This window comes from Medicago truncatula, chromosome 4, assembly GCF_003473485.1.
Source record: "Medicago truncatula cultivar Jemalong A17 chromosome 4, MtrunA17r5.0-ANR, whole genome shotgun sequence".
NCBI lineage: Eukaryota > Viridiplantae > Streptophyta > Magnoliopsida > Fabales > Fabaceae > Medicago > Medicago truncatula.
Window position 1 is genome coordinate 38,897,420 of NC_053045.1, and position 18,550 is coordinate 38,915,969.

The 18,550-nt window shown below is 33.9% G+C and overlaps 2 protein-coding genes across 4 annotated transcripts; one reads left to right on the forward strand and one right to left on the reverse strand.

The window, feature by feature from the left end:
* The first annotated feature begins 466 nt into the window (after positions 1–466).
* Positions 467–10,739, forward strand: LOC11408456 (protein LIGHT-DEPENDENT SHORT HYPOCOTYLS 10). Its single transcript, XM_003607538.4, has 2 exons — positions 467–1,154; positions 10,573–10,739. The coding sequence occupies exon 1, from the start codon at positions 607–609 to the stop codon at positions 1,135–1,137; it is 531 nt and encodes a 176-aa protein (XP_003607586.1). The 5' UTR covers positions 467–606; the 3' UTR covers positions 1,138–1,154; positions 10,573–10,739.
* A 3,043-nt stretch (positions 10,740–13,782) lies between these two features.
* Positions 13,783–17,094, reverse strand: LOC11417768 (trihelix transcription factor ASIL2). 3 transcript variants are annotated; one of them, XM_013601242.3, is made up of 2 exons: positions 16,042–17,093; positions 13,783–14,073 (listed from the first exon to the last, which is right to left on the reverse strand). In XM_013601242.3, the coding sequence occupies exons 1-2, from the start codon at positions 16,940–16,942 to the stop codon at positions 14,060–14,062; spliced, it is 915 nt and encodes a 304-aa protein (XP_013456696.1). In that variant the 5' UTR covers positions 16,943–17,093; the 3' UTR covers positions 13,783–14,059. The 3 variants fall into 3 exon arrangements, with proteins under 3 accessions (XP_013456696.1, XP_024636111.1, XP_013456697.1); XM_024780343.2 differs by having other exon boundaries at positions 13,783–14,076; XM_013601243.3 differs by lacking the exon at positions 13,783–14,073 and adding an exon at positions 14,340–14,761 and having other exon boundaries at positions 16,042–17,094.
* Between the last annotated feature and the right edge of the window lie 1,456 nt (positions 17,095–18,550).

Sequence of the window (18,550 nt, forward strand, 5' to 3'; positions counted from 1 at the left end):
CAAACCGATAAAGCCTTTTAAAACCAATTATTGTAAGAAAAACGTTTTATTTTTCACATAGAAACTTGTAATAAACATGCCTAACATTATAGCATATCTTTGATAATTTGTATAATCTATTATGAAAGTGGAAAAATAATATTAAACTATAAATGAAAAGAGTATAAATATGAAAGAGTATATTTAGTCCATCTAAATATACTAAAAGTATGATTTTAGTCTTTCTAGAATATTCCTTAGTCTTTTGATCCATCTAAAAACTTTTATCTATAAAATTAGTCCATGTTCTTAATGTAGAGCAAAGATTAATTTTATAGATGAAAATTTTTAGAGGAACATAAAACCTCATAAATATTTTAGGAAGACTAAAATCAAAGTTAGTATATTTAGAGAGATTATTTACTTATTTAACTCTAAAAACTAATATGGCCCATAAAATGTCTACTCAGATCACCATATATACCCACTCCATCTCTTCCTTCAATCTCTCCTCCTTCTATTACCTTTCACATTTTTCACCTCCATTTTTCTTGGCTTTATTATTTACTATTTAAAAGAAAAACCAAACCACTCAATCTCATTATTCATCAACACACACACAAGAAAATGTCTACTAGTGGTAGCAATTTTCATGGCAAGAATTTGGAGCAAGAAACATCATCAACAACCATTTCAGTAGCGACACTTAGTCGCTACGAATCACAAAAGAGAAGAGATTGGAACACTTTTGGTCAATACTTGAACAACATGAGACCACCAGTTCCACTTTCACAGTGCAATAGCAACCATGTTTTGGATTTCCTTCGTTACTTAGACCAATTTGGAAAAACTAAGGTTCATGTACAAGGTTGTATGTTTTATGGACAACCAGAACCACCTGCACCTTGTACTTGTCCTCTTAGACAAGCTTGGGGAAGCTTAGATGCTCTTATTGGAAGATTAAGGGCTGCTTATGAAGAAAATGGTGGGTCTCCTGATACTAATCCTTTTGCTAGTGGTTCCATTCGTGTCTACCTTAGGGAGATTAGAGAGTCTCAAGCTAAGGCTAGAGGTATACCTTATAAGAAGAAAAAGAAAAGCACAAGTCAAAGCAAGGGAAGTGAAGAATCCAGCTCCAGTAATATTCAATTTTCTTGAATATTCCTTTGTCTATGGTAATGGTTAATTTTGAGGTTATCAATTTTTACTATTATAATGACTAAAGTCTTAATTAGTTTGCTTAGTTATTAGTCTTCTGTTCACTGTTATAAGCAAATTTTTTTTTTTTTTTAGATTTACTAAGTGAGTGATATATGTGACCATTAATATATACCTCATATATCATTTATTCAATGAATCTAAAAATTAGTTTTTTATCAAAAATTAGCTTGCTTAATTACTTTGGAAGATAACTCGTTATGGCAAGCATCAAGTTCTGCTGTTTTTTTTTGTTGCTAATACAATAGAAGTATGTTTTCAATTAATATTATGTGTCTTGAAATATTAATTGATAAACCATAGGTGCTTTTGGTTTGTAAAACAGTAAGTATTGGACAAAACAGTACAATTAAGAACATTACAATACAAGGTATAATAGCATATGACAAATTTTTATAGCATTGAATAATTTCTTGTTTTATATGATTTTTGGGGGATGAAATGATATTTTGGTGTTTTAGACAACTTATATGTGAGGCAAAATGTTGTGTTGTGGTTTGGTGAGAGACAGAAATTTCAGTTTTTGTCCCGTCTCTTGCCTCCAATTTGTTCTGTCCCTGAAACAGTTTTATAAATCAAACACTGAATAACTGGAGTTGTTCTGTCTTATCCTTATTTTTTAACAAATCAAACACACCTTATATATTTTAATTATGAATAGAAGAGGTGATAAACCCAAATCCAGACCCAGAAACAAAAATAAAAACTACTGCAATATTTTTTTTCAAAGGCAAACAAAATTGTATTCGATAGAGTAAAAGATAAGCACAAGTGGTATTAAGCTCATACGGTTATAGGTAATAAGGGTAGTGATCTACTCACCAAAAAATCCCCAAAACACCTACATAAACAACCGAGAAGATTGGAGTGCAACTTGACTTTTTTTCTTCTTCTCCAAAAATCAACTCACTAATACATTCAATGACTCTCTTTTGTCTTTGCAATGAACCATTTACTTCCAAAAAATAACCTTAATATTTTCAACTAAATCGAACAATACAAGAGAGTTGATTTAAAAATATAATGTCATTTATGGCAGATCTGAGTGGCAAGTTAGAAACAAAACCCTAATTAACGTTGGAACAAAAACTTTTTTTATGGTATATCGATTGAATAAATTATTATTTTCACGTTTACTAATTTCTCCTAATTTTGGCCTTTTATAAACTAAGCAGATTTCCTCAAAAAAATAAACTAAACTAAGCAGATTTTGTCCCATGAATGTTTAAGTGAGGTATCAGACATTCCCCATTTATTTTACGGATGTCAGACATTCCCTTGTAACTAAGCATCAAAATACTAGTATTAAAGGTCCGAAAAAACATGCGACTAATTAAGGTTTATGTTCCAAATGAAACATCTAATATGAAATTTGTTATATGTAATGCAAGCCTATTTTTTTTTTTTTTTTTTAACATTGCAAGCCTATTGTAACCACATTTTTTTTTCCTTTGTCCGAACTTTAACCCAAAATCTTAAACTTCTTATTCCTCAAGTCAAATCGGTTGAACTATCTACCTCCTCTAATACACAATTTCAATATTCTTAGTTTCAAATATACTAGTACGTAAAAATCAATTAAAAAAAGTAGTTATATTATACCAAAAAAATTGGTATAGTCTCATATAATGTTCCAAAAGTAATAACAAATATTATATTTTTCAAAATGCACTTCATATATAGCTAGGAACTTGTCCCATGAGAATAAGAGAGTTGTTGAAAAATTATATCTAAATCAATTGAAGGGAAATTAAAGAATAATAAAAGTAGTTAAATTTTCATTATATTTAAAGTTAAATAAGTTTAGTCTTTATAAATATCTACAAACAAATCATTGAGTTTTGGTCTTTAGAACTTGTCCCATGACTTTTGACCCTTATTTTTAAGTCAATTCGCATATATACTTTATATTTTTTAATGAACTTTTACAGCAATGTTTAAAATATTATATTAATCTCTTCCATGAAAATTTAGATTTTTTTAAATATAATATGAATTTTGAAACTCTAAAAACTTATAAAATTCATATTTAATTCATTCATTGTTAAAAGAAATTAAATTTTTGTAAAAGAGGTTTCTATAATATTAACAAGACTGCAAAAAATAATTCAAAATTATGAAGAATGCACACGAGTTTACTTAAAAATGAGAACCAGAAGTTATGACGAAAAATATTTGAAGGATTAATACTTGCTGAAATTTGTTTGAAGGACTAAAAATGAAATATGAAATTTCTATAAAAAAAAATTATTTAACACTTATATTTAAAACAAACAACAAAACTTTTGAATTTTTTTGAAGGAATGAAATTTGAGATTTCTATGAAAAAATATTTGAGATCATAGTGAAAACAAAGTCATGATTATGGAATCTTTCATGCAAATGTTTGAAAAACCTGCTGGTAATTAATTATTCTCCACCATCCTCCATTCTCTAGTATACCCCACTTATAGCTATCTTTAGTGAACAAGATCCTTGCAAGGGGTGATTTGATATTAGTACTAATTATTTTTCTTTTCTCCACTAGCTATGTTTTGTTTGTTTCACCATGCATGCATGTACCTTGATTAGATCATGTCTTCTATAGTTTCATCAAAAAATTGTACTATAATTTTTAAGTATTTTGGAAAGAAACCAAAGTATTTTGTTTGGTTAGGCGAATGCTTGAGCTTTGTGCTTCCCGTCATTTCACGTGTTTTGTCGGTTTTTAATTCAAAGTGAAAATTGACACGTTTTATTTTTGTATAAAACTTGTTGTATATTATTATTATGGACTACTTGAAGGTACAAAATTCTTTGGTTTCACTTTAGCAATTATATATATATATATATATATTGTACTCGTTTGTCAAATATCTGCTGCACATTTTGATTTTCAAGCATATAAGTATAGATGTGTGTGTATCTTGATTATTGAGCTTTGTAAAACTTCTACCGCATAATGCTTCCTCTAACATAACATCAACGCAGAAATCATGTGTGGCCTCTGCTCAGTGGTAGCTGGTTGGTACTTGGTACCAAATTAGGGTTTTTTAGTTGGTACCCTTAATACTTTGTCTTCTGATCAAATTATATGAAATGAAACTATTTTTTGTGACGGATCTAGAAATTCCTGTTAGGTATCAGAGTAACAAAATATTATCACGCAGCTAAAATAAGAGAAGAGAAAAGAGGAACTGAACACACAATATTTTACGTGGAAACCCCTCAACAAATAAGGGAAAAAATCACGGGGCAAGAGTAGAGAACTTTCACTAAGTGGAAGAAATTACAGAACCTCTCTCTAAATACAAGGAGAGTACAATTACCACTCTCTCTTATAAATAGGAGAATACAAACACTAACACTACCTAGGAGAAACCTCACAGGAGAAACTAATTTTTCTCTCTATATTTTTCCTCTCTCTATTCTACTAAGAACAAGTAGTTGTTGTGTTACTTTGTTCTGGTGTTGTTACTAATTTGGGATGAGTAGAATGGTGCAAGGGACATGCTATTTATACTAGTGAAAGAGCCATGCCCCAACCAATTGCATTTATGGCAGCATGTGAATTTTCAACTTTGCATAGTAACTTTCCATGTGAACATAGAAATTACATGCCAACATGTTTTACTGCCATGTGATAACACTTCAACAAAAGTGGCTTTACCACTTTCCTGTGTTCACAGTCTCCCACTTAAAGTCACTTTTGTGAGCTCTCAAAATCTCTCTACCTTACCGACTTCGGTTGCTACGTTTCCAATAGGCCATACGAGGATCGACACCATACAAACTTATCAGCGTTGATCGGCTTTGTCATTACATCTGCTAGATTATCATTGGTGTGAATCTTCTGCATGTCCACACTTCCCTCCTCTACTACTTCGCGAACAAAATGATATTGAACGCCTATGTGTTTCGTCCTTGAATGAAAAGCTGGATTCCTTGCAATGTGCAAGGCACTCTGACTGTCACAATACACAGTAATTTGTTCCTGCTTGTGCCCGAGTTCCTCCATTAACCTTTGCATCCAAATAGCTTCCTTGCATGCTTGAGTAGCTGCCATGTACTCCGCTTCTGTCGTTGACAGAGCTACAACCGTTTGTAACTTGGACAACCAACTTACTGCTCCTCCTGTAAGCGTGAACACATAACCAGTAGTAGATTTTCTTTTATCATGATCACCTGCAAAATCTGAATCAACATAACCCCTGACAGTTAACTCTGATCCTCCGAAACATACCGCAACACCTGAGGTTCCTTTAATGTACCTCATGATTCTCTTAACAGCATTCCAATGCTCTTTACCCGGATCCGCCATAAACCGACTAACCACTCCCACTGCTTGTGCAATGTCTGGTCTTGTACATATCATGGCATACATAAGGCTTCCCACCGCCGATGCATACGGTACTCGAGACATTTCCATCCTCTCCGCTTCATTGCTAGGACTCATACCTGAGGATAATTTAAAATTCACAGGAAGTGGGGTAGAGATTGGCTTACAGTCTTGCATGTTGAAGCGGCGCAAGACTTTCCTTAGATAATTCTTTTGAGAAAGCCAAATCTTCCTGTCTTTTCTGTCTCGGTGAATTTGCATCCCTAAAATCTTGTTTGCTGGTCCCAAGTCTTTCATATCGAACTCCCTAGCCAACTGTGCCTTCAATTCCTGGACTCGATCTTTATTGGGGCCTACCACCAATATGTCATCCACATACAACAGCAAAATGATAAAATCATTACCATCAAACCTTTTGTAGTACGTACAATGGTCTGAACTAAGTCTGTTGTAATCGAGGCTAATTATGAAAGAATCAAATCTCTTGTACCAACATCTGGGCGCCTGCTTTAGACCGTACAGAGATTTGGTCAACCTGCAAACCAAGTTTTCTTTTCCTTGTTCCTTAAATCCTTCCGGTTGAAGCATATAAATTTCTTCTTCAAGTTCTCCATGAAGAAAAGCAGTCTTTACATCTAGCTGTTCAAGATGTAAATCCAATGCAGCACACATTGCCAACACTACTCTAATAGTAGTAAGTCTGACAACCGGAGAAAATATCTCATTGAAGTCAATACCTTCTTTCTGAGCATATCCTTTTACAACCAGTCTTGCACGATACCGTTCCACTTGATCATTGCCATCACGTTTGATCTTATATACCCATTTGTTTCCAATGGCTTTTCGACCCTTTGGAAGTTCAACAAGCTCCCATGTCTTGTTCTTACGTAAGGCCTCCATTTCTTCATGTATTGCTGTCATCCATTGAGAAGCATCTGAACCATTCAACGCCTCATGAAAAGTTGACGGTTCACCTTCTTCAGCTATAAGACAATATGCATCGTGGCCCGTCATAACATAGTCTGATTGCCAAGATGGTTTCTGCGTCTGACGCGTTGATCGACGAACACCATTATTGACATCATCTGGTTCTTGTTCTTCGTGCACCGATTCAGCTTCAGAAGAATCACTTTCTTTGGATTTTTCTTCTATCTGCAGAATAGCAGTCTCTTTAAAAGTGCTGTCATTTTTCTGCTCACTTTGCAGTTCATTTTCTGCAAAGACTACATCCCTGCTAACAACAACCTTGCGGGCAGTGGGATCCCACAGGCGATACCCCTTAACATTGTCAGCATAACCCAAGAAGATACATTTCCTAGACTTTGGGTCCAACTTCGTTCTTTCTTGGGAGTTGTACATCACGTACACAGGACAACCAAAAACATGCAGAGAAGAATAATCTACTGGCTTTCCTTTCCACATCTCCATTGGTGTCTTCAAATCAATCGTCGTTGATGGTGAGCGATTTATTACATAACAGGCGGTTTTCACTGCTTCTGCCCAGAACGACTTGGCCATTTCCGCTGTTTTCAGCATAGCTCTTGTTCTTTCTAGGAGAGTTCTATTCATCCGCTCTGCCACACCATTCTGCTGAGGTGTATGTGCAACCGTGAATTGCCTTACAATACCCTCTTGTTTACAAAATGCTAGAAACTCGCCATCTACATATTCTCCTCCATTGTCTGTCCTCAAGCACTTAATTTTCTTCCCAGTTTCAAGCTCTATTTGTGCTTTGAATGCCTTGAATACTGGAAACACATCCGACTTCTTCTTGATTGGGTACACCCATAATCTTCTAGAATAGTCATCAATGAATGACACGAAGTATCTTGCTCCTCCCAGAGATAATTTTGGTGACTCCCACACATCAGAATGTATCAAGTCTAGTATGTGTTTGCTTCTAGTAGTTACTCTAGCAAACTTCAATCTATGTTGCTTGCTTATCACACAGTGCTCACAGAATGGTAAATTTACTGTCTTGAGCCCGTGAAGGAGATTGCGTTCCACAAGGACTTTCAAGCCACGTTCTGACATATGGCCTAGTCTTTGATGCCACATCATCGTTGTTTCTTCTTGGCTTGCTGCTGCAACCGATGCATCCGCCTCTTGCAATGTATCTCCCAGAAGCATGTATAGATTACTTGTGATCTTTTCTGCTTTCATCACCACAAGATTGCCTTTCACTACTTTCAAGATTCCACTTTCACTGTGGATCTTACACCCGAGATCATCCAATTGTCCAACAGACAATAAATTCTTCTTCAACCCCTTTACATGACGCACTCCTTGTATTTTTCTAACAGTACCATCATGCATCTTTAATCTGATAGTACCGACTCCAGCAATTTCTAAGGCATGATCATTTCCCATGTACACTGATCCTTCTGAGATAGGCTCATAAGAGTAAAACCAATCTCGGTGTGGAGTCATGTGCCATGTTGCACCTGAATCCATTATCCATACATCGTTGAGTTGTCTTTCGCCTTCAGAACTGGTTGCTGCTTCACTATACAGGATTTCCCCGTCATCTGAGGTACTTGCAACACATCCTTGAGATGTTGTAGCTTCAGAATTCTTCTCTCCATTCTTCTTATTATTCCAACACTCCTTCTTTACGTGCCCTTTCATGCCACAACCGTAGCATTTGATATTATTCTTTCTTCGAGATTTTGACCTACCATGATTTTGACTCCCACTGGGGCCACGTTCCGTTGATCTGCCTCTCGTCATCGTCAAAGCCTCTGCTTGCTTTGAACTCTCTGACCTTTCTTCCTTATTCTTCCGCCTGGATTCTTCTTCAAGGATTGCACCGGCGACATCATCAAAGTGAAGAGTATCAGCTATGTTATTATTTGTAATGTTGATGATGAGTTGATCATACGAATCTGGTAAACTCTGGAGTAGAAGTTCAGCACGCTCATTTTCCGCTATTTTGAAATCAGAAGCTGTGAGTTGAGAAAATAGCGTATTCAGGGTGTTGATGTGATCTGTTACGGATGTGGATTCACCCATTCGAAGAGTGTAGAGCCTTCTCTTTAAGAATATTCTGTTGTGGAGTGATTTGACCTCGTACAATTTTATTAGAGTATCCCAGATCTCCTTTGCTGTCTTTTTTTCAGCAATACTTGACAATACCGAGTCCGCCATTGCTAGGTGCAAATTGGCAACGGCATTATCATCCATCTCTTTCCACTTTTCGTCAGTGATATCTGCAGGTCTGCCATCTATTGCGTCTAGGCAATTATCTTTTCTTAAAATTGCCCTTATCTTCAATTTCCATAGGGAAAATTTTCTCCCGTTGAACTTCTCTATCTCAAATTTCGCTGCCATGGTTTTACACCAAATATTTTTCATTCAAACTAGACCGGAGTAATAAGAATTCTTTTCTGATGTGGAAGATCAGTTTAAACCGCAACCACAGAGCATACTAAGATTTTTCTTACCACTCCACTAGTTTATCACAGCGGAATAACAGCTACGAACCAGGAGCTCTGATACCACTGTTAGGTACCAGAGTAACAAAATATTATCACGCAGCTAAAATAAGATAAGAGAAAAGAGGAACTGAACACACAATATTTTACGTGGAAACCCCTCAACAAATAAGGGAAAAAACCACGGGGCAAGAGTAGAGAACTTTCACTAAGTGGAAGAAATTACAGAACCTCTCTCTAAATACAAGGAAAGTACAATTACCACTCTCTCTTATAAATAGGAGAATACAAACACTAACACTACCTAGGAGAAACCTCACAGGAGAAACTAATTTTTCTCTCTATATTTTTCCTCTCTCTATTCTACTAAGAACAAGTAGTTGTTGTGTTACTTTGTTATGGTGTTGTTACTAATTTGGGATGAGTAGAATGGTGCAAGGGACATGCTATTTATACTAGTGAAAGAGCCATGCCCCAACCAATTGCATTTATGGCAGCGTGTGAATTTTCAACTTTGCATAGTAACTTTCCATGTGAACATAGAAATTACATGCCAACATGTTTTACTGCCATGTGATAACACTTCAACAAAAGTGGCTTTACCACTTTCCTGTGTTCACAATTCCGACTCATGAAGGTAAAATTTTATATAATAGATATCTATAAAAAAAAATTAAGCAATGTGGAAAAGATAAAATAATATCACTATTATTGAGAATAATATGAGCTTATAAACACTATACTATTATATATGAGAAATTTTAAATATTCATTAACATCTATAAATTCAAATTATTTTTTACGAGTCTTTATATAATTTAAAAAGTATTTTAGAGTTTTGTTCTTTGTACCTCTTTTCATCACAACTCACAAGTTCAATAATAGGAATCTTTCCAAAGTTAATTCTCTCTCAGTTTTTTCTCTTAGAATCTAGAATAGTCTTCTTCATGATCAAGAACTTCATGAACTCTTTGCTTTGCAAACTACTTTTGTAAGGATGAATTATTGGAAGTTTCTATGGTACACCTTTTAAATTAAAGTGTACCAGTACACCTATTTCATAAATCAATAAATTATCGATCATTTTTATGTAATAAAGAGATATTTATCAACTTTTATATTTTAGAAAATATTATTTTATAAGAAAAAACGTCATTTCATCCTTTATAAGAATCATACTAATTTTTTAACATTTTATCCAAAAAATAATCAATATTCACTATTATGGATATTTAAAACTAAAAAAATTTGAATTTTGATTTACCGACACTTTTGAGAAATAAAATATAATTATTATAATTGTAACAAATAGAAAATATATTTTTTCTAAAAAAAATAACTCATTAAACTATTCATTAAAATATATTTTATTGAGTGTACCATAGAAATTGCCTGAATTATTTACTCAAATTAAATGATTAATAGTTACTTAAATTCCTTGAATACCTCGCCGCATACTTTCTTCTCTAGTTTTTTTTTTTTTAACAACTTCTCTAGCTTGTTAGTAGTGGTTCTCTTTTCTTTTTTTGCTCATAGTTCTCATTGTTAATGGATTGACGTATCCTTGTATTTAGGGTTGTGAAGATTTCTCCTCTTACTATAGTATCCCTAATCTCCTTGCAGGAGAATGTGGCATATATAAACTAAAATGGAGGAGTTCTTCATGAGGTCTGGTTTCTATTTAAGGTAATACCGAAAGGATTGGGTTTTGTTAATAAATTACTGGGAAACTTGTAAGCTCTTAATTAGTCCGATCAAAGATTATTATAAAATCGTCAGTTATTCCTCAATATGTCTTATTTATATATTTCTTTGTCAAATAGTATAGTGGTTCATTTCAATGGTTAATAATTAAGAGCTCGTTCCTCAATGATATTTGATCTTAGATCTTTGATCCATAACAAAATATAAGAAAAAAAGTATATAGTTAGATTTTTATTAAAAAAATGGATACTTTTCTAATATTTTTATGATAAAAATTCACTTTAATCCCTAAGAAGAATTGCGAGATCTAAATTAGTCCATTAGAAAAAATAAAAGAATTTTAGTTCTTAAGAAAAATGAAAAAGAAAAAACTTGATCACCGCCTAAACCACAAGAAAAGGGACCAAGTTTGTGGAACACCTATTGTAACAATTTTTATATTATGTAGTGGATTATTTTTAGAACCGTCAAGTTTGGTTGATATTTTTTAAATTTCTAATGTTGAAGTTAATATTTTTTTTTGAGGGATAATGTTGAAGTTAATATTATGGATCTTTTGTAATCATGGATCAATTTTAAAATTTTCGGATATATAATGGATATTTTTTTAGAAGGGCTATGCTATTTACACCGAACAAACGCTTTACAAAAGCATCGCGATAAAAATATTTGCCAATCAAATTTTAGAGCTAGCGGAATACATGGGTGTGGTGGGTGACATACTGACATGCAATTCAACAATAATCATGCAATGAAAACATTACACTTGTTTATCATGAAGGTTTAGCTAGCCTATACTTCGCTAACAATTGTATTTTTCCTTTTTAGAATTGCAAAGGTCCACATATCCTAACTTAACCGTTAGAATTGTAGAAACTGGTAGGTCGGACATTGTAATTAGGGTTGGTATTCCAGCTCATTCACTTATGTTGAGTTTTAAATGGTTATATAATTTTGTCTATCTATCCAAAAAAAAATGTCAAGTATTGTTGATTTTCAAAAGAATAATCATTGTCATAAAATGTTTTTAAAATTCTTAAAATAATAAAGACTATTCTTCAAGTCACACAAAATGCAGGGACCAAAAACATATTTAACCTTAAAATAATTAGGACCCACTAACCGCCACATCAACATTCTGTTAGAGAATTAACAACAAGGACTAATTTTAATAACCGAGATAAAATGTTAGGATTTTAAAAACATTTAATGAAATGTAGGGACCATTCTTCTAAGAGGCGCAAAATGTAAGGACTTGAACCGTCATAATATTCCTAAAGGCTTGGAAAACCTCTAGAAGGGCTATTGAGGTCCAGGCGCGTCCTCCTTAGGACGCCGCCTTCCTTAGCTTCCAGAAGCCGCCTAAAATACATAAATACCCCTGTTGCTTGGGAGCCAAGCAACCGAAACCCAAGCCCATAGCAGGCTATAAATACTACTCTTGAGATCATTCTTAAGACATCCAATAATCAGTATAAAACCCTAGTATACGATTCTTAACCCTAGAATCCCTTATTGTACTTTTTGCAAGTACATGACTAAAAACATATTTAACCCTTTATGCTATTATGCATTAGATTGGGATTTTAAAGGATTACTTTTGCATGAAAATATTTTGTGAATTTTAAGAAATTGCATCGTAAGAATGTAATGATCTGTAGGAATTTTATAAAAAGATTTCATAATGAATATTTTTACTTTGTAGACTGGATTTTAATAAAGTTTGGGTATGCCCTCACTAATAAATATGTCATGTTATATCCCACATAATGTGAAACTTTTAAGAAACCCTCTAACATTCAGGATTAACATCTTGAGTATGATTAAAGTGGACCGTTACTCTGTAGACCGGATTTTAGTTAGTTTTGCTTGTGTCAGAAAAAAAAAAATACTTAACCTGACAAACTTGGTGGATCGAATTTTTTAGTTCAAGCTTAGTACATTAGTCTGCCATCTAAGTTTATTTATGAGAGAAGATAGAAGAACGAGTGTCAAACGCAAGTGATTGGTGTACAATACACGAGTATAATTTTGGATATATTCTTATACATTTCTCGTCTCAAAATATCAATGCAGCTTTATTTTTCTCACCTTGTGTCACCTTCTCCCCCACCTCCCATGTCCTCTGCTATCACAACTCCCATTGTCAATCGACGTAGCATGGAGAAGTTGGCACTCTTCGATGATCATATTTGTCAGCAAATTAGGGTTCAAACCATGGCAAAGATCAAGAAAGAGAGCACCACGCACTTTGGGATTTAGAGCATCTCTAGCAGGAGTTGAATCACAAGTGACAAATCCTCGCCGAGAAAATAGTGTCCTCTGAAGTTCATCCATTGAAAATGTGTGACCTAGCGCAACTTGTTACATAAAAGGAATGCTATCCTCAAGCTACATAAAAAAGGAAAGCTATCCTCAAGCAATGTTCCCTTGCCTTTTAACAATGTTCTTGCTGCGGTATAGATAGGTGAAAAAATGAATGAGTTAAATTAAAAGTAATTAAAATATGATAAGTGCTATATTCAGCGAAAAAAGTTATCACGGAAACTTCCCGAAAATGAAAGCAACAAATTATAAAAGGAGGATTTGGCAGAAATCAAGGGAAGTTGAAAAATTAATGGAAGTAAAAAAAAGAAAATTGCATGGAGGAATAGGCTTCGCTATGTCCTCGTGAAGAAAAATTCGTTGTATATATAGAATTATCTATAAAATATTTAGTTATTTGGTAAGTTAAAAGACCCATTATGATTTCTTAAAGGTTGCACCATTCAAACAAAACAAAAAACGTTGGTTCAAGGCGACGTAGTACTCAGGATTTCATTTAAACAACACATGATGAGTTGCATCGTTAAAAAGGTACATCGTTAAGTTCTTCAAACTACAAGTTCGGAGAAGTCCCTATGAGGGCCTGCAGAGTAGTAAAAAATTCATTTTTTATTGAAAAAAGAAAAGGACACAAAAATTAATTTTCTCCTTCTATTCTAAAAAATATATTTATAGTTTTCAGGTGATTAATTTTATTTTTTTACATTATCCATTTCTTTGAATATGGATACACTCGATGCAAGCAAGGATTTAGTATCATGCTCTTCCAATCGATTTAAGACATCATAATAAATCCAATCGAAATTAATAAATGAAGATTTTCATTGAGTAAGCCATCCACAATCTCTTTGTTCATTTATCGATCTTCTAGTGTTTCCTCAAAGGTGATAAAGAAAGAAAATTTACTACACAAAAGCAAGTATTACGTAATAATAGATAGATACAAGCAAACCTGAACCTCACTATGAAAAACCTTTCCTAAATCATTTTTAATTCGAAAAAAAGGGCTATATATGCTTCCATGTCCAAAATGTAAAATCTATCTATTCTTTCCAATAGGAGGAATCTTCATCACCGGTTGCTATGAGAAACTGTCTGCTGGAGGAGAAAGAATAAATAAATAATCATGAGAATACATAACGTTATTATTCAATGAAATTATATTGCACAATTAATCAATGCTCTTGTTAAGCTGAGAAAGAATGAAAGATAACAAAATTTGAATGTACACAAACGTCAGTCAATTAAGGAAACTATTATTTCATAATACGTGTCATTAAGTCTATTATAAAAAATGAATTATATAACTAATTATTATATGATATTTTTTTTAAATTTGGGGACAACTATATTTCCACTCATTCAGAATAAAATATGAGTATTGATATTTTTAAAGGCAAGGGGGAGATCCACATAGACAAAAATGAGACATGATACAAAAGACAAGTCTAAGCTTCAATAGTTACATAACAAACTCAATTATTTTAGTAATATTATTACTCTACACTGCCTGCATATATGAATAATGACACTATAATCACATTTGGTATTAAGTTAGATTCAACAAAATTAATACCAAAATGAGACTATAATATCATGCTACTTAGCAGTTAGCAATTAGCATCTTGGAATAGTAAATATGTGGCAAGTACTTATGCTGGGATGCTTGGTGTTGATGACATTCTATGTTGCAATTGGCTGTTGCACAAATTAGTACACCTACACCATGCTAGTGTTTATGGAGGATACAACAAGAGTTGTTTAAGGACCAACCAGTTTTTGCCTAATAAAAGTTGTGTTCAGTCAATTTTGGTTCCAAAGGAAAAAACCGTATGGTTAAATGTCAATGAATTGAAAAAATGTTTGACCATATATATCACATACAACCAACAAGACAAGCTGAACTAAGCTTACAAAGCATTTATATCACATACAACCAAACTCTTCTTTCTAAACCAGATAACAGAAAAAGTCTTGTCTTAAATTTTTATGGCCTGTTTGTTTGTTTGTTTCCCACTGAAATCTAAAGCAAACATGAAAATAAAAAATTTAAACGAAAAATTGAGGTTATGCAATTAATTAACAGGTCAAACAATTTTGAAAATGCAGTTAATCAGAAAATTAAAATGCATGTTCATATTGCTATACTTTTTCATGCCAAATGTGAAAATAATTTTCTGGAAATAGGAGAAAACTGAGTAACATAGGATAAATCAATCTTGTTACTAGTGAGATCAAAGTGTAAAGCACATACAAGTGGAGCCACTTCAATCTTAGCAAACAACTTTTTCTTCAGAATAATGCATATAATAAAATAGAGAAATCAACATGCAGGTTTCCCAAGAAGAGTATATATAGAAAGAATACAATTTATCAAAGCTGTAACACTAAGCATGCCAAATAATAGCTTAAAAAAGTTCAAAATTGTTATATTATTAAGGTTTCTTGTAATCTAATCAACTCCTAAAACTTAACTCATGTCTTGATACAAAACATCAAGGGCCCGTTTGGGTTGACTTATTTTTTAGTTTATGCAAAAAACTTGTACAAATAAATAAGCTTTTTATGTATTACTCACAAGCTTCTCAAGGTAGTTTATGAAAAAACGGTTTACGAAGATCCAGTTTTTGTTAGTTGAAAACTTATGAATTAATGTAAAAACTTATTTATTTGCATAAGCTATTTTTCATAAGCTAAAAAATAAGTCAATCCATACGGGCCCAAGTCCCAAGTTTGTTAGTTTTCATACAAATTCTTCTACTAGTAGTATAAACTACAACCAATGAAGAAATATTTCCCCCATATGACTTTCATCACTTTTAATAACTCAAGAACAAAACAACAACATATCAGTTACCATTATCACAAGTAACAAAATACCCAACTTCTGCTGCAAGCAACCATATAAAACCAAATTTACACATTAATGTGATTAACAAGCTCCTAATAATCATTAAGCATAAGCAATCAAGCAAAAAAAAAAAAAACATACAAATTACAGATAAATAAAACCATCAAAAAGTCAAATACAATGATTATAAATTTGAAACAGGTTAAGCTCACCGGAACCAGAAGCACGTTTAGTGCGTTTGATTTTCTGAAGCTGAACCTGCGTTTCCATGTATAACTGCATTCTCTGATACTCCAAATCCTTCACAAACTGCATCCTCTGCTTCTCTAATTCCACCATTTGTCTCTGTTTTGAAGCTTCAACTCTTTCATATACTTCACTGAATCTCTCTATAGCCTGAGCAAGCTCTCTGAAACCAAACTCCTTATGGGTCCCATCGTTTTCTCTTCCTTTCTTTCCAGTACTCGACCTCCATTCCTCCGACTCCACACTTTCCGCCTCCGCCGCCGCAGCAGCAGCCGCAGCAAACGCCGAGAAATTCCGCCGGAATGATACCTCGTCTCTTTTCACCATTGCCGGACGTTTTTGTGTTCCGGATCGGGGACCGACCGGATGAGAGATTATCCACGCCGGCGGTGACGGTGGAGAAGGTGGAGATTGAGGAGGTGGACGTTTCACGACGGTTGGAGTAGACCGTACATTCACCGGCGAGGAGAGTTTTTTGACCGGAAAAGTATCGCCGATGAGAACGTCGAGACGAGTGAAAAACGGCCAGGGACTCTGGTAACCGCCGTCGGATTCGGAAACCCTAGCTTTCTCGATCTTGTACTTCTTCTTCAACGTGTCGATTCGGTTTTTGCACTGAACGTCGGTACGTCGAGCTTTCCTGTTACCGGCGGCGTGGAAGTCGTTGACGGCGTCGGCGACCTCTTGCCAAGTTTTCTGACGGAGGTTACCGCGGTTGAGGTCGAGGTAGCGTTCACCCCAGGCGTCGATGAGGGTGGAAGTTGCGTCTTCGGTCCAGCAGTCTTCGCGGCCGGAGTACGGCGATGACAACGGAAGACGCGGCGGAACGGAGTGGATTGGTGACGGAGCTCCGGCGATGATGTCCATGAAAAGCGGTTGTTGAGTTTGGAAAATCGGTGGCCGGTTGAGTTTTGGTCGGCGGAAGGTGGCTAACTGATGGAGCAAAGTTTACGACGAGAGTCGTTTTACCGTGCGGGGGGAAAACACATTGCAATTCTTTGTTATGTTTATTTTTATTTTATTTTTTTTATTTTACTATTTATTGCTTTTTATAATCGTTTTGTTTTTGCGTTGTTTTGGTGGGCTTTGAGAAATGGTGAAGCGGATTACTTTTTGCACCTCTGAAATAAATTACTTAAAAAAAAGGCTCATGCAACCATGTCATACATTCACTAATTGTACTAGTTTATAGTGTCATTGAATGTTGAGACTCATATCAAGTCCAATTGTGCTTGTTCTTAATGTCCACAATAACGTATGTATGTAATGAAATAATTTGATTGTCATTTTTATCCGTGGTAAAAAATTCGTGATATTATATGTCAAAAAGTGCAGAATTAACGAAAATGTCTAAAAAAAATTAAAACTTAAATACTATAAATATGTATTCATAAAAGGTATAAGAAGTAATGTTTTTTTTAGGTATTAGGAGTAATGTTTCAATGGTATAAAATCTTTTACAAAATACAATTAAGGACTTTGAGCCCTTAGTCTAAAACACCACATAGATACTAAACTTTTGTTGAGCTTTGTACATTATTATAGATCATCTTAATATGCTCCTACAAGTGAGGATTGCATTGCATATCGAACGTAAGATAACCGTAAGGCATGCATACAAGGTTAATCATGTAATATATAATAGTTACAAAATTGGTACTCCAATCAAATCTTAATCATCAGTGTACACACACGACTTTCATATGATCTTAATCTCTTTCTTTCACTAACAGAACATAATGAGGACAATTTCATGACATATTAAATATGCACATTGCATGTATACTCATCTAATCACACCGATAAAACTAACGATCCAATGCAGATTCAACACTTATATCACATGACATGACATGTAGGATATTCAACATATCGTCATCAAAATTATTTAATACTTACTTAGCTTATATTTTCAACTAAGGACAGTGCAATAGCAAGATAAGATAACCAATACAATAATCATGTCAAATATCTTAAGACATGCACAATAGGTTCTAAGATTTTTTTGAGAGAATACTCTAAGATTAATTATCATAGGAAAACGTCTTACATGACACGCATTGATAAAAAAACTTAGACACACACAAATAAAAATAAAATAAAAGATAAATTATTTAGTGACGTCATTTAACTATTTTAATGTGTTTGCGCTTAAATGTTTTAGATTTGGACTTGTGCCAAGTGGTTGTTTCTCTCATGATAAACATACATGGTGTATAAACACAACTTGCATATGACCTCAATGCATATATTTCTTTCATTAACTAAACATAATGAGGAGAATTGCATGACATGTAAAATATGCACATAGCCTATATAGTAAGTATCCCCAAGAATGCCCCAGATCTCACAAACCATTTATAGTCCCTAAAAACTTTGCATGAACCCCTTGAAGTATCCATCAAATTAAGTTGTGTGTACTACTCGAATCATTTATGACTTCCTTATGTTAAGTAACCGAGAAGAGTAAAACAT